Source organism: Ranitomeya imitator, chromosome 2, assembly GCF_032444005.1.
Source record: "Ranitomeya imitator isolate aRanImi1 chromosome 2, aRanImi1.pri, whole genome shotgun sequence".
Classification (NCBI taxonomy): Eukaryota; Metazoa; Chordata; class Amphibia; order Anura; family Dendrobatidae; genus Ranitomeya; species Ranitomeya imitator.
The window spans coordinates 184,375,760-184,390,190 of NC_091283.1; the positions used below are offsets into that span (position 1 = coordinate 184,375,760).

At 43.6% G+C, this 14,431-nt stretch overlaps 1 protein-coding gene across 1 annotated transcript in view; it reads right to left on the reverse strand.

Annotated features, from left to right (window-relative positions):
• Positions 1-14,431, reverse strand: part of CACNA1F (calcium voltage-gated channel subunit alpha1 F) — a 191,664-nt gene that overhangs the window by 145,464 nt on the left and 31,769 nt on the right. Inside the window, exon 6 of the mRNA XM_069748245.1 lies at positions 5,769-5,921. Within this exon, the coding sequence (XP_069604346.1) occupies positions 5,769-5,921 (153 nt within the window). The remainder of the gene's footprint in view (positions 1-5,768; positions 5,922-14,431) is intronic.

A 14,431-nucleotide genomic window follows, 5' to 3' on the forward strand; every position in this document is an offset into this window, starting at 1 on the left:
ACCTTGACCTGGAACGGAAGAGAAACATCTGGTTGGCACAACACAGGGGCAGAAGTAAAACGACGCTTCAACTCCTGAAAAGCTTCCACAGCAGCAGAAGACCAATTGACCACATCAGCACCCTTCTTGGTTAAATCAGTCAATGGTTTAGCAATACTAGAAAAATTAGCGATGAAGCGACGATAAAAATTGGCAAAGCCCAGGAACTTCTGCAGACTCTTCAGAGATGTTGGCTGAGTCCAATCATAAATGGCCTGAATTTTAACAGGATCCATCTCGATAGTAGAAGGAGAAAAAATGAACCCCAAAAATGAAACCTTCTGAACACCAAAGAGACACTTTGACCCCTTCACAAACAAAGAATTAGCACGCAGGACCTGGAACACCATTCTGACCTGCTTCACATGAGATTCCCAATCATCCGAGAAGACCAAAATATCATCCAAGTATACAATCAGGAATTTATCCAGGTACTCTCGGAAGATGTCATGCATAAAGGACTGAAACACTGATGGAGCATTAGAAAGCCCGAATGGCATAACCAAGTACTCAAAATGGCCTTCGGGCGTATTAAATGCTGTTTTCCATTCGTCGCCCCGTTTAATACGCACAAGATTATACGCACCACGAAGATCTATCTTGGTGAACCAACTAGCCCCCTTAATCCGAGCAAACAAATCAGACAGCAGCGGCAAGGGGTACTGAAATTTGACCGTAATTTTATTTAGAAGGCGGTAATCAATACAAGGTCTCAGCGAACCATCCTTCTTGGCCACAAAAAAGAACCCCGCTCCCAATGGCGACGATGACCCTTCTCCAAAGACTCCTTCACGTAACTCCGCATAGCGGCGTGCTCAGGTACAGATAAATTAAACAGTCGACCCTTAGGAAACTTACTACCAGGAATCAAATCGATAGCACAATCACAATCCCTATGCGGAGGTAGGGCATTGGACTTGGGCTCATCGAATACATCCCGGTAATCAGACAAGAACTCTGGGACCTCAGAAGGGGTGGATGATGAGATAGACAGAAATGGAACATCACCATGTACCCCCTGACAACCCCAGCTGGACACAGACATTGATTTCCAATCTAATACTGGGTTATGGACTTGTAGCCATGGCAACCCCAACACAACCATATCATGCAGATTATGCAACACCAGAAAGCGAATATCCTCCTGGTGCGCAGGAGCCATGCACATGGTCAGTTGGGTCCAATACTGAGGCTTATTCTTGGCCAAAGGCATAGCATCAATTCCTCTCAATGGAATAGGACACTGCAAGGGCTCCAAGACAAACCTACAGCGCCTAGCAAACTCCAAGTCCATCAAATTCAAGGCAGCGCCTGAATCCACAAATGCCATGACAGAATAGGAAGACAAAGAGCAGATCAAAGCAACGGACAAAAGAAATTTCGACTGTACCATACCAATGGTGGCGGACCTAGCGAACCGCTTAGTGCGCTTAGGACAATCGGAGATAGCATGAGTGGTATCACCACAGTAGAAACACAGCCCATTCTGACGTCTGTGTTCTTGCCTTTCAGCTCTGGTCAAAGTCCTATCGCACTGCATAGGCTCAGGTTTATGCTCAGATAATACCGCCAAATGGTGCACAGATTTACGCTCACGCAAGCGTCGACCGATCTGAATGGCCAAAGACATAGACTCATTCAGACCAGCAGGCATAGGAAATCCCACCATGACATCCTTAAGGGCTTCAGAGAGACCCTTTCTGAAAATAGCTGCCAGCGCACATTCATTCCATTGAGTGAGCACGGACCACTTTCTAAACTTCTGACAATAAATCTCTATCTCATCCTGACCCTGACACAGAGCCAGCAAATTTTTCTCTGCCTGATCCACTGAATTAGGTTCGTCGTACAGCAATCCGAGCGCCAGAAAAAAATGCATCAATGTTACATAATGCAGGATCTCCTGGCGCAAGGGAAAATGCCCAGTCTTGAGGGTCGCCACGTAACAAAGAAACAATGATCCCAACCTGTTGAACTGGGTCACCAGAGGAGCGGGGTTTCAAAGCCAGAAATAATTTACAATTATTTTTAAAATTCAAAAACTTAGCTCTATCTCCAGAAAACAACTCAGGAATAGGAATTTTAGGTTCTAACATAGGATTCTGAACCACTAAATCTTGAATGTTCTGTACACTTATAGTGAGATTATCCAACAAAGAGGACAGACCCTGAATGTCCATGTCCACACCTGTGTTCTGAACCACCCTGATGTAAAGGGGAAAAGAAAGACAGAACACAGTGCAAAGAAAAAAAAATGGTCTCAGAACTTCTCTTTTCCCTCTATTGAGAAGCATTAGTACTTTGGGCCTCCAGTACTGTTATGAACAGGTAATTCAGAACCACAATGGACCTTGAAGTTCAGAGCACACAAAGTGACCTGACAATTACCAAAAACATAGGACGAGCTCTGAGACGTGGGAACTCTGCTGACCGCAATCCCTAATCCTATCACACCACACTAGAGGTAGCCGTGGATTGCGCCTAACACTCCCTATGCAACTCGGCACAGCCTGAGAAACTAACTAGCCCTGAAGATAGAAAAATAAGCCTACCTTGCCTCAGAGAAATTCCCCAAAGGAAAAGGCAGCCCCCCACATATAATGACTGTGAGTAAAGATGAAAATACAAACACAGAGATGAAATAGATTTAGCAAAGTGAGGCCTGACTTACTGAATAGACCGAGGATAGGAAAGATAGCTTTGCGGTCAACACAAAAACTTACAAACAACCACGCAGAGGGGCAAAAAGACCCTCCGCACCGACTAACGGTACGGAGGTGCTCCCTCTGCATCTCAAAGCTTCCAGCAAGCAAGAAAAACCAATATAGCAAGCTGGACAGAAAATATAGCAAACAAAAGTAACACAAGCAGAACTTAGCTTATGCAGGCCATAGGAACGATCCAGGAGGAAGCAAGACCAATACTAGAACATTGACTGGAGGCCAGGATCAAAGCACCAGGTGGAGTTAAATAGAGCAGCACCTAACGACTTAACCTCATCACCTGAGGAAGGAAACTCAGAAGCCGCAGTACCACTCTCATCCACCAAAGGAAGCTCATAGACAGAACCAGCCGAAGTACCACTCTCGACCACAGGAGGGAGCTTGGCCACAGAATTCACAACAGCTGCCATATTGTGCCTCCACATGGCATAGTATTATGGTGATATTTACCTATGTCGGGAAGAAGGCGCCTGTAATTTGTCATCTGATAGAGCACTGCATTGGTTCTGAGATGCAGAAGAACTCCCTACAATTTTCACTGATCACTTCTAGGACCGCCGACAGTCGCAAGAATTGAGGTTCTCCGGCCCCCAGTCTAAGTCAAATGGAAATAGTGGAGTGTAGTCTGATAATCTGGCAAAAATGCTAATATTCTATTGCCACATTAGTTATTAGAGTTGATCGAAAAGATTCGCAGAACCCTCGCTCTCATCCATGTCAGTACTCTGTGATAGCCAGACTAGGGATCTGTGAACCTCCTTGCTTGGCACACGAATGCCGGCATCCTGTAATTCTTAGGGCCCCCAGTGACTAGGCCTCATCCTATGTTGTGGAACTAATCACAAAAGGCTCCCATGATGTTGGCATCGGACTGCCTGTCAAGGAAGATCACATTGTCCTTGTTTGGCTTCCATCGATTACTGATGTGTACGCTAGACCAAAGTCCGGTGAATCTTCTTCCTCAGCTCTCGAAGTTATCAAAACTAACCATCTGGGAAGTTTTCAGGATCTTTTCTATCTATTGCTAATATAAGAGAATCTGTCAGGTTCCCAAAGCCCCCAAACTGACACCAGTATCCTAAAGAGCCATAGTCAAGGCACAACGTACTGCACAGAAGCTATGATGGAGGACAGTGAAGAAGATGTCAATCACGCCGAGTGGGCATGATTGCAACACCCGAGGCTCGGACCAGTCCAGGGGAATAGACGCCCCACTGGACTAGTAGTGGCTAATTAGCATATAATGAAAAAAAGTGTTTTTATTGCTCTTAGCAGTAGAGTTTTATCATAAAACATGGCTCTTTATGACACTGGTGGTAGTTTAGGGGCTTTGGGAAACCTGGGAAGTCCTTTTTAAGGTCTCCATACACCTTTGAAAGCTGTGGGCTGAACACTTACAGTATTTGGCCTACAGCTAATTCTTCCAGCTCCCCTGTAAATATGAACACCAAGCTCGACCAAGTGTTTTTCAATGTGGACAGGGGAGGAAGCTGCTGTTAGACCCTCGGTATCCCCTCCCAATGTTATTGGGGAAGATTCAGACAATTCCCAAACACTGTAGATGGCCGGCTAGTCCTTACAAAATTTGAGTTGACGAGTTCTATCAACTTTAATCCAATGCGTATTGGGGCCTTTATACATTTTCTCAAAATATTATTAGGATACACCCTGCTCATGCTGTATGTCTCTCTATTAGGTTGCATTTACACATCTGCATGCCAAAGTCCAAGTACGGACTGTAACTCAAGGAGACTGGCTGTGAGTCCCCTGACCTGAATAAGCATAAATGAGAATATTAAGTTTGGGTCAAGGGACTTGCGGCCAGTCCGTAAATCATGGTCTGTACTAGGACTGTGACACTACTATAACAGTTTCCAGATTCATATTGTGACCCCTGTTAGTCACTGAATTAATTCGTACGACTCCATTAATTGGCTATATGAAAAAACGGAGAACAAATAGGAGTTTTGTATAAAAAATGAAAAAAGCTTTATTTATACCAATACAAACAATTTAAAAACACACAAACAAAGTGATGGATGTGCTATGATCAAAGACACCAGATATTAATGGCACTCAGTACAACAGTAAATTCATCATTATATCAGCACGGTAGTGAAGTAATTCCTTTTAATATCCCAGAAGACAAATCCCTCATTCTAATAATTCAAGGTCTCCTTTGGTTCCTTTCTATGTCCACCATGCCGGGCATATGTAATGGTTAGACGCCTTATAGAACTGGTGGACGTTCACATAGACATTCCCTTAGGTCACCACAAGTGATTGATTGTACTAAAAGAACCTTGAATTATTATTTTTTATACAAAACTCCTATTTGTTCTCCGTTTTTTCATAGGACTGTGACACGCAGATGTATGAATGGGGTGTCCGGTCACATTCAGATGACTGAATTTCTCATGTACGAAAAAAAAAGTCTAAGCGTCATCAGTTGTTCTCGTACGTGGTGAAAAAAATACCAAGTTACTCCACCTTCTTTCTCCTTTACCGCAGTCCATGAAAATTGGATCACACTTGGATGACATCCCAGTTGGGTACGATTTTTTTAAAGACTTGCACTGCCGATTTTGATCTGACCCTTGGATGAAAATTGGACGTGTGTCCGTGATTTTCTGCAGCCCGCTCGGACTGTGAAAAATCACGAATATATGAACAGCCCCATAGACTATCACAGGTATGAGTGCTCTCCGTGAAAACCACGGATAGCACTCGAATGAGAAAATTGGACGTCTGAATGAGCCCTTAATCAGAGCGCAGAGCTGTGGCCACTCTGCAGCACACTGTGTAGCCATATATCACACCATAAGTGAATAGGCGCCATATAATACCACATTTCTCCAGTTGTTTCAGCTTCCAGAGCCGCTACGTCCACATTTAAATTATGGGAAGCAGACATAAAGCAATTTAATCCACTTACCGTAATAAGTTATAAAAAAAATTACACCTCGATTGCTTAATAAAAATCTATTCTCCTTCCGCATAAAATACCTGATCCGAGGTAAAAGCAGGTCTTGTGCATCCGTCCGATGAAAAGCTCCAGCCCAATGATGGCATAAATGATGATGACAAATAATACCAGCAGTGCAATGTGAAGCAGGGGCACCATCGCTTTCATTATAGAGTTTAACACAATGTGCAAACCTGCAAGAAAGAGAAAAATATGTAATAGCTGTAAATCACGGCAAAAGTAAAGTTACGAGAATTTGATACACACGACATAGCGCAATGCAACATTACGTCAGCTGTTATGAAATCTAAGGGCGTACAGGGAATGTAAAATGGGACTGGTATGTAAAAAATGGAAAGACTGTGCAATAAATTAGACTGCAGCAGGCCATGATTGTGAAAAGCTGCCTCTGCGTAGCATCCATCTGCGATCTTCATGAGCGGCTCGCATTGATTCACGCTATTAATGAGACTCAAAGCGGCTCTCTAAGCAAATTCATCTGTTCCTATAATGCGGCACAAATAACGTGCACTGGACTGAGACCGCCATGAGCTGAGAGCGAATACTGTCTATCTGATCATTCAGGGCCTAAGCGCACAGCTCAGGGGTGGATATGGTACCGTACAATGCAGCCAAGCCTAGATTTTTAATTAGGAGCTTTTTTCTTTTTCTTTTTTTTTTTTTTTACCCATTACTTGCCAAATTAACATTTTTACAAGTACGGATTTTTTAGAAAAGGGCATCCCAATATTCAATTAAAAATGACAATGACATGATTTCCTATTTTGAAAACATTCATTTTACAAACACAACACAAAAAATTGGACCTAATTATAAAAATTATAAAATCTTAGTTGCTAGAAGCTAAAGATTAGGCGTCCCAAAAAAATGACATTGGTAGATAATGGGTTAACAAATCCATATGGCCAGCCACCTCGACAATTCTCCGTCATACGACAGACAATATTCTGCTATATGATTCTTAATATGACGATGGGAAATCTGATCTGTGAAGCTAATATAGGCGCATTTCTGTCTGCATATGCTAAATACACTTTTAAAAAAACTTTTGATATGTCACAGAGGGATATCAGACACCCACCGATCACCAAAAAGCTGCTTTCTTTCGAGACGGGCTAAATAGTCATTCTATTCAGTCTCAAAAGAGAGCAACTGAGCGCTTCTGCCCCTTCGTTTTAGTGATTTAGTGGCGATCTTGGCACCCGACACCCGTGATCCAAAGCTATGGCATGTCAAAAGTTTTCTGAAAGTTCAATTACACTGTAATATGGCTCTATTCTGTACACAGATGTAATGGGGCAAATATAGAGGTACATGGGAGCTATTCCATTTCATATGGAGGGATGCAGAGTTAGATATTTTGGAATTCACCCCCCCCCCCCCCCCCAAAAAAAAAAAAAAAAAAAAAATCAAGCCACATTTTTGTAGGATTCCATATGAACAGAGCTATTCTCTTGTAAATGAACTGACTGTAGTAGAGAATTGCTCCGTACATAATGCATTTAATGTACTGTAGACTAGTACTACCACACAGGACATGTGCATTCTTGGTGGTGGTGGTGTGTGAACATGTTCCTACAGACTTGTTCACTGTGCAGGTAGCCCATGTGTTCCTGTTTCCATAATTGTTCTCTTGTGTCTACAAGACTGGGGAGTTCCACCACTCCTCTTGGGCTATCTGCACAAAAGCTGTTCTACTCTGTATGCACACATGGATTTTTCCTCTCTGAACCCTGTTCACACAGGTAATATACAGATGATCAGGTTTTTAAATACATCAGATAGGGATTGCATACATTAGTTAGGACTGCTCTGATATGGGTATACTGTGAAGTTTGGTAGAGCAGCTTAGTATACATTTTTTGCAAAAAACGTATCAACCAAATACCCTGTTTTTTACATCTTTTACTAGCACTTGCGGATTACTGCAATTTTTTTCAAACTGAGTGTTTTTGGTTCTACTATGCTCTTTTGTGTCTTCAAGCTTCTTGGTGGTTTGTGAACATGTTCCTACAGACTTGTTCACTGTGCAGGTAGCCCATGTGTTCCTGTTTCCATAATGCATTTAATGTACTGTAGACTAGTACTACCACACAGGACATGTGCATGTAGCATTACGCCAAGGGAATAGCTGTGCATACAAAGAAAAAAAAAACAAAAAACGGGAAATTACAAAGAGATATCAGTTCCTCATGCAATTAGAAGCAAGTCTAGGACTGCGCAGGCCATAAATACTGTGAGAAGATTAATTCTCCACATGGGATACAACTGTAGATGGTATGAAAACTCAATAACAATAGAGGAAAGAGTGAAAATTTTTAAAATTCCAGGATTTCTTTTAATATTTTACATGTACAAAAAAACACAAATGTATCTATCTATCTATCTATCTATCTATCTATCTATCTATCTATCTATCTATCTATCTATCTCATATCTATCTATCTCATATCTATCTATCTATCTATCTATATACACAGATCTGGCAAAAATTAAGAGATCACTGCAAGATTTTCAGTTTGTCTGATTTTTCTCTATATAGGTATATTTTTGAGTAGAATGGAAATTGTTCTTTTATTCTATAACCCACTGACAACATGTCTCCGAGGTTCCAAGCAATAAATTTTGTATTTATTTTCTGAAAATGAGAAATGGTCAAAATAATAAAAAAATGTATTGCTTGCAGACCTCAACTAATGCAAAAAAAACAAGTTCATAATCATTTAGAAACAACAATACTAATGTTTTAACTCAGAAATCAATATTGTGTGGAATAACCATGATTTTTAATCACAGCTTTCATGCGTCTTGGCATGCTTTCCACCAGTCTTTCACACTGCTTTTGGGTGACCTTATGCCACTCCTGGTACAAAAAGTAAGCAGTTCTTCTTTGTTTGATGGCTTGTGACTATCCATCTTCCTCTGAATTACATTCCAGAGGTTTTCAATGGGGTTCAGGTCTGGAGATTGGGCTGGCCATGGACAGGGATTTGATGGGGTGGTCCTTCATCCACACCTTGATTGACCTAGATGTGTGGCATGGCGCATTGTCCTGCTGGAAAAAACAGTCCTCAGAGTTGGGGAACATTGTCTGAGCAGAAGGAATCCACTGTTTTTCCAGGATAACCTTGTATGCGGCTTGATTCATACGTAATTCGCAAAGATTAACCTGCCCAATTCCAGTCTTGCTGAAGCATCCCCAGATCATCACCGATCCTCCGCCAAATTTCACAGTGGGTGCAAGACAATGTGGCTTGTACGCCTCTGCAGGGCTCCGTCTAACCATTAGATGACCAGGTATTGGGCAAAGCTGAAAATTAGACTCATCAGAGAAGATTATCTTTCTCCAGTCCTCTATGGTCCAATCCTTATGGTCTTTGGCAAACTTCAGCCTGGCTCTCCTTTGCTTCTCATTGATGAAAGTTTTTTTTCTAGCTTTACATGACTTGAGTTCTGCCTCTAGGAGCGTGTTACGAACTGTTCTTGTCATGCACTTCACCCCAGCTGCCATTTGCTATTCCTTTTGTAGGTCACTTGATGTCATCCTGCGGTTGCCGAGTGACATTCGAATAAGATGACAGTCATCCCAGTCAGTGGAGAGTCGTTTTCACGCTCTGCCAGTCTGTAGCTTTGTTCTCCCCAATGTCTGCTGCTTGACCTTTTTATACTGGACTGTCATCTTAGAAATTTTAAGGATGGAGGCAACATGACGCTCACTGTGTCCCTCTGCTCTGTTCCTATTAGTTTTGGGATATTACTAGCGCTTGTCCTATTGCAAGAGGATTGTGAACACCACAGCAGTGTTTTTTATACTTTCCTTCGTAAATAATATTTGGTTCAGGTGATCACCTAATCAGAAGCACATTAAAGGGAACCTGTCACCTGAATTTGGCGGGACCGGTTTTTGGTCATATGGGCGGAGTTTTCAGGTGTTTGATTCACCCTTTCCTTACCCGCTGGCTGCGTGCTGGCCGCAATGTTGGATTGAAGTTCACTCTCTGTCCTCCGTAGTACACGCCTGCGCAAGGCAAGATTTTTACATTTTGTATGTATATATATATATATATATATATATATATATATACACACACACACATTTGACCAAAAGTATATATTTTTTCTGATGACACATTGCCTTTAAATAGTCTTCTATTTCAACAAACTTTGCATAATTCAACAGTGCATGGGAATATAAGAAACTATGTAATACAACGTATATCTTATCAGAGAAAATTGCTTTCTTTCTCGACTTATGAGCCACTTCTCTTACCCCCAATCTTGTAAACCTATAATTCATTTAAAAAAAGCTCAACTCCAACCAGGTAAAAGCAAGATGGAATGCCAGCACAGTGAGAGGTCAGGTTACTGGGCATATTGAAGAGTTTATAGAATTGGGAGGAGGAGTGAGGAGCACTCAGCAAAGTGAAAGACCAGGCAGAAAGAGGAAGATTGAGCTGCAGCTTTCAACAAATGTACTTTGGTGCTGGATTCACAGCCACACAGCTCAGTACTGCTGTACAATGAGTTCCATGCTGCCGCTGTTTCTGTGTACTACATAAAAAGAAAAGCAGGAATATCTCTGTGTGCTGACATAGCAGTGTTTCTGCATCCACTAGCTCAGAAACAACTGAGATGGAGCCTGCAGAGAGGTGTTACGCTGGCCACTCACACACCTTCTAAGCACTGCCATACTCACCACGTGTTTCACTCTTCTCCACCCATTGCCTGACAATCACTCTGAGCTGCTTTGTGTTTCTCTTGCAGCTCTGCTGCTTGTGAGTCATATGGGGGCGTGGTCAAACTCTGCAAGAATTTGTATAAATTCTATCACTTGCCAGCAGGTAATATATCAGATGACTCCTCCCTCCATTCCCCGCCTGAACTTAGGTTCTAGTAGCTCAGTGTGTTGCTTCCTGTATTGGCATACTCCTGTTTTGTCTCTCCTGTTACCGACCCGGGTAGCCTTCTCAGTTATCCTGATCTCTCCGCTTGCGACCTTGACTACAAATTCTGAGTCTGTGCTGCCTGCCCCAAACTCAGACCGCTTGACTACGCTCTTGTGTTGTCCACATGTACCCAGTACCTGAATCTTTGACCATACAGTCTGTTGCAGTCCTGGGACTATCCTTGTGTGGTATCTAATGTCTACTGGCTTTCCAGCCTATCCTCACCATCAGAGGCTATAGTGAATACTTGATAGACACTTAGGCATGCCCCTCAGGCTCGTGGCGCAGTGGGTTCACTCTCATCAGCATTACAGTAAGTTCAGGCCACAGACACCACTGACAAATCAGGAGGTAAAAGGCTTGAAGGAAAAGAAGAGCACTCACCGTCCGTACAAAAGGTCCGTTCTTTATTGATTTATGGCTTCACAGTAAAATAACAGGACATGGCAGGGAGAAACAATGGAGAAGGACGACGGCCGTTTCACGCTCCTGCGCTTCTACAGGTCCGATGATTCTACCATGTCTGACCATCCTACTACAGGACAGACTGAGTCACCGAGGAAACCGCCAGTGACTTCAGTTTTGTGATGGAACAGTTAAGCTCCAGCTTCTGCTCCTGTCATGCTGGGATGGAGATCCCAATGAGAGATGCTGCTTCATTAACCAGTGCCAGATAAACTTCTCTCCACATCCATGAGTTTTCAGCAGACCAAACCAAGATAGCATTTATGGTCTTTCCGTGGCTTGGACAAATCCCATATGGGAGAGTGGAGGACCAGAGACCCATGTCTTAGGGAGGTTCTTAGAGCAGTTTTGAGCGTGTTTGAGCTACCAGGCCGCACCTCCTCAGCTGCTTCATTCCTGTTAAATCAGACACAAGGCACAGACAACATGGTACAGTATGCTCTACACTTCAGTACCCTGGCTGCAGAGCTCGCCTGGAACAAAGAAGCACTGGTGTCAACTTTCTGGCATGGCCTGTCTGGTCAAATTAAGGATGAATTGGCAAGAAGGGATCTACCATCTTCCCTGGATGCTCTTATACATCTGGTTTCTAGGATTGATCTCTGTAACACCTTCTGCTGTTGAGCCGATGCTAGTGGAGAATGGCAAACATTCTGTACAGGAGGGTCAGCGAAGGTATAGTGAGAAAAAATGCATTTATTGTAGAGGCAAAGGGCATTATGTTTGCCAGTGCACAGTGAATCCGGGAAACTCTAGCTCTTAGGATTGGTAAGAGAGATGACCATAGCTGAGAAAGTTTGCTCTCCAAAAATAATTACGGTACCTAAGTCACACTGGTCTAGGGTGAGAAGTCTCTCTCCAGGGCAGCTCATATTGATTCCAGTTCAGCTTCAAACTCCGTCAGTACTTGGCTCTTGAACTTCAACTTCCGACCTAACAGCTTGATCAATGCTAGGTATTGCTTCCAAAGACAGACAACTACTGGCTGAGCCTATCCGGTTTATCACGCATGCTCGTCACATTGCAAATTGGAGTCAAAATCTGTGAACTCTGCCCTGCTGGGTGGGCCAAGGTTGCCTTCACACGCACCAGTTGTCGATTGGTCCTCTGGTCAAATGCTTAAGTGAAGACCGTCATGTGTTCCGAAGTTTTGGCTTTCCATGCCTAATAACTGTTCTTGTCTGCTCACCTATTGTCAAACCTTTGCAGATGTTTTCTTGTGAGGTCTTGCCACCACAAATACCTTCTGATTGCCCCATTGACCTTTACCATGGCAACTCTCCTCTTTGAGGCTGGGTACACCCTATATCCCTGCCAGAGACTAGGGCTATGTCAGAATGAATCCAAGAGAAACTTGCCAAGGGATTCATTTGTAAGTCCTCTTTTACAGCTGGTGACGGCTTCTCCGTGATAAAGAAGGATGATTCCCTATGTTCCTGTAATGGACTATAGGGGCCTTAATAAATTCACCATCAAAAACAAGTACCCTCTGCCCTTGATTTCAGACCTTTTTTACAGAATTCGTGGAACTACGATTTTGACCAAATTGGATCTGATAGGAGCTTATAATTTAATCCAATTTCGCAAAGGCGATGAGTGACAGGCAGCCTTTAATACTCGTGGTGATCACTCACTTTGAGTATCTTGTTATGCCCTTTGGTCTGTGGAATGCACTAGCCGTATTCTAAAAATTCATCAATTCATTCATTCAGGAACATAATTCATTCATCAGTTCAGCATTCAGGAACCTTATCTATGTTTCCGTGTATTTAGATGACCTCCTGATATTCTTTTTAGATCTTCCTAGCCATAGAAGACATATCCGTCAGGTTCTGCAGAACCTACGGGAGAACACTTTATTTTCCAAGTTGTGCCAATCTGTCTTTGAAAAGTCTTCCTTGCCATTCCTCGGTAACATTGTTTCCAGCCAGTGATACAAAATGGATTCTGAGAAGGTTTCTGTGGTTCTCTCCTGGCCTCGCCCTCAGGACTTACATGCCATCCAGTGCTTCCTGGTGTTTGCCAACTTCTATAGGCAGTTGATCCCTCACTTCTTGTCCCTCATGGCACCCATCTCTAACCAAGAAGGAGGTGAATGCTAGGATCTGGCCCGAGTCTGCTGTGTCTTCCTTCCAGCACTTGAAAGAGCCTTCATGAGAGTGTATCACTCAGATCCTACAAACAGTTTCTTCTAGATATGGATGCCTCCTCTATCGATGCTGGGGCAGTTCTTCTGCAAAGATCATCTTCTGGGAAATCGGTCTCTTGTGATGAGTTGCCCCGCGAGCAAGGGGTTATTCGGTACCGGTTCCGGTGTTCACAGGTGGATGTCACGGTGGGGACCCGGTCCATGGCCCAGGGCGCCCATGTAAAAGGGAAAGGTCTTTAAAGGGAATAAAGTTTATGTTCGTCACGCCACCTGTGGTATTCGGTCAGTGGGGACCGATGCTGCTTTAAGGGGTCCGCTGGGGTGATGTTATGGCAGCTAGATGATATACCTTCCCACAGGTGAAGTATATCCCCAGGCCTTCCCAGTGTGTAAATGGTACAATGGTGAGAAGTGCAGTAAGGAACGAGGACACAGGTTTGTAGTCTCTTTGCCTAAGACTTCAGCAGCCACAGTCCAGGGCACTGGATCACAGGGCAGGTAGGATCCGGCCGGTTTGGAGGCAAGTCCAGAGTCCTCTTATCCAGGTAGAGAATAGAAGCCTTCCTTTGCGCTGTAGTAGTGTAGTCCCTTACTGCCAGAAGCTTAACATAAGGTCCTCACAGATGTTATCTCTCTCTCTGTCCCCCGGTTAGGATAGGACATAACCAGTATGACTGGTGATTTGAGCCTGTTTATAGGGTCTCTTAGATGACCCGGCTCTGCGGGGTGTCCCCGTGCCTCCTGGGTGTGGGCGCGGACAGGTAATGTGCAATTAGCTGTCCTGCCGGTCTCTGATGTAAGGCGTGGAGGTCCTCACAACCTCGGTGTTCTGGCTACCGGATTTCTGCTCCTCAGAAGGAGGCAGCCTGCTCGGGGCTGGTCCCCTTCTGGTAACCTCTCCTGTGCTTCCTTTCCTGCATGCTCGCTGCAATCAAGTCTGCTTTCTAAATGTCTTTCTGGAAGCTGCAGCTATGGGGGCATGCACAGCTCCGTGAACCATCTGTCCTCCTCAGACTGATGTCTGGAACTGACTAACTTTCCCTTCAGACTACCAGTTATATATATGGGGAGTCACCTGGTAAATAGGATCAAAAGCTCCCCCTGGTGGCCTGGAGTATGAATG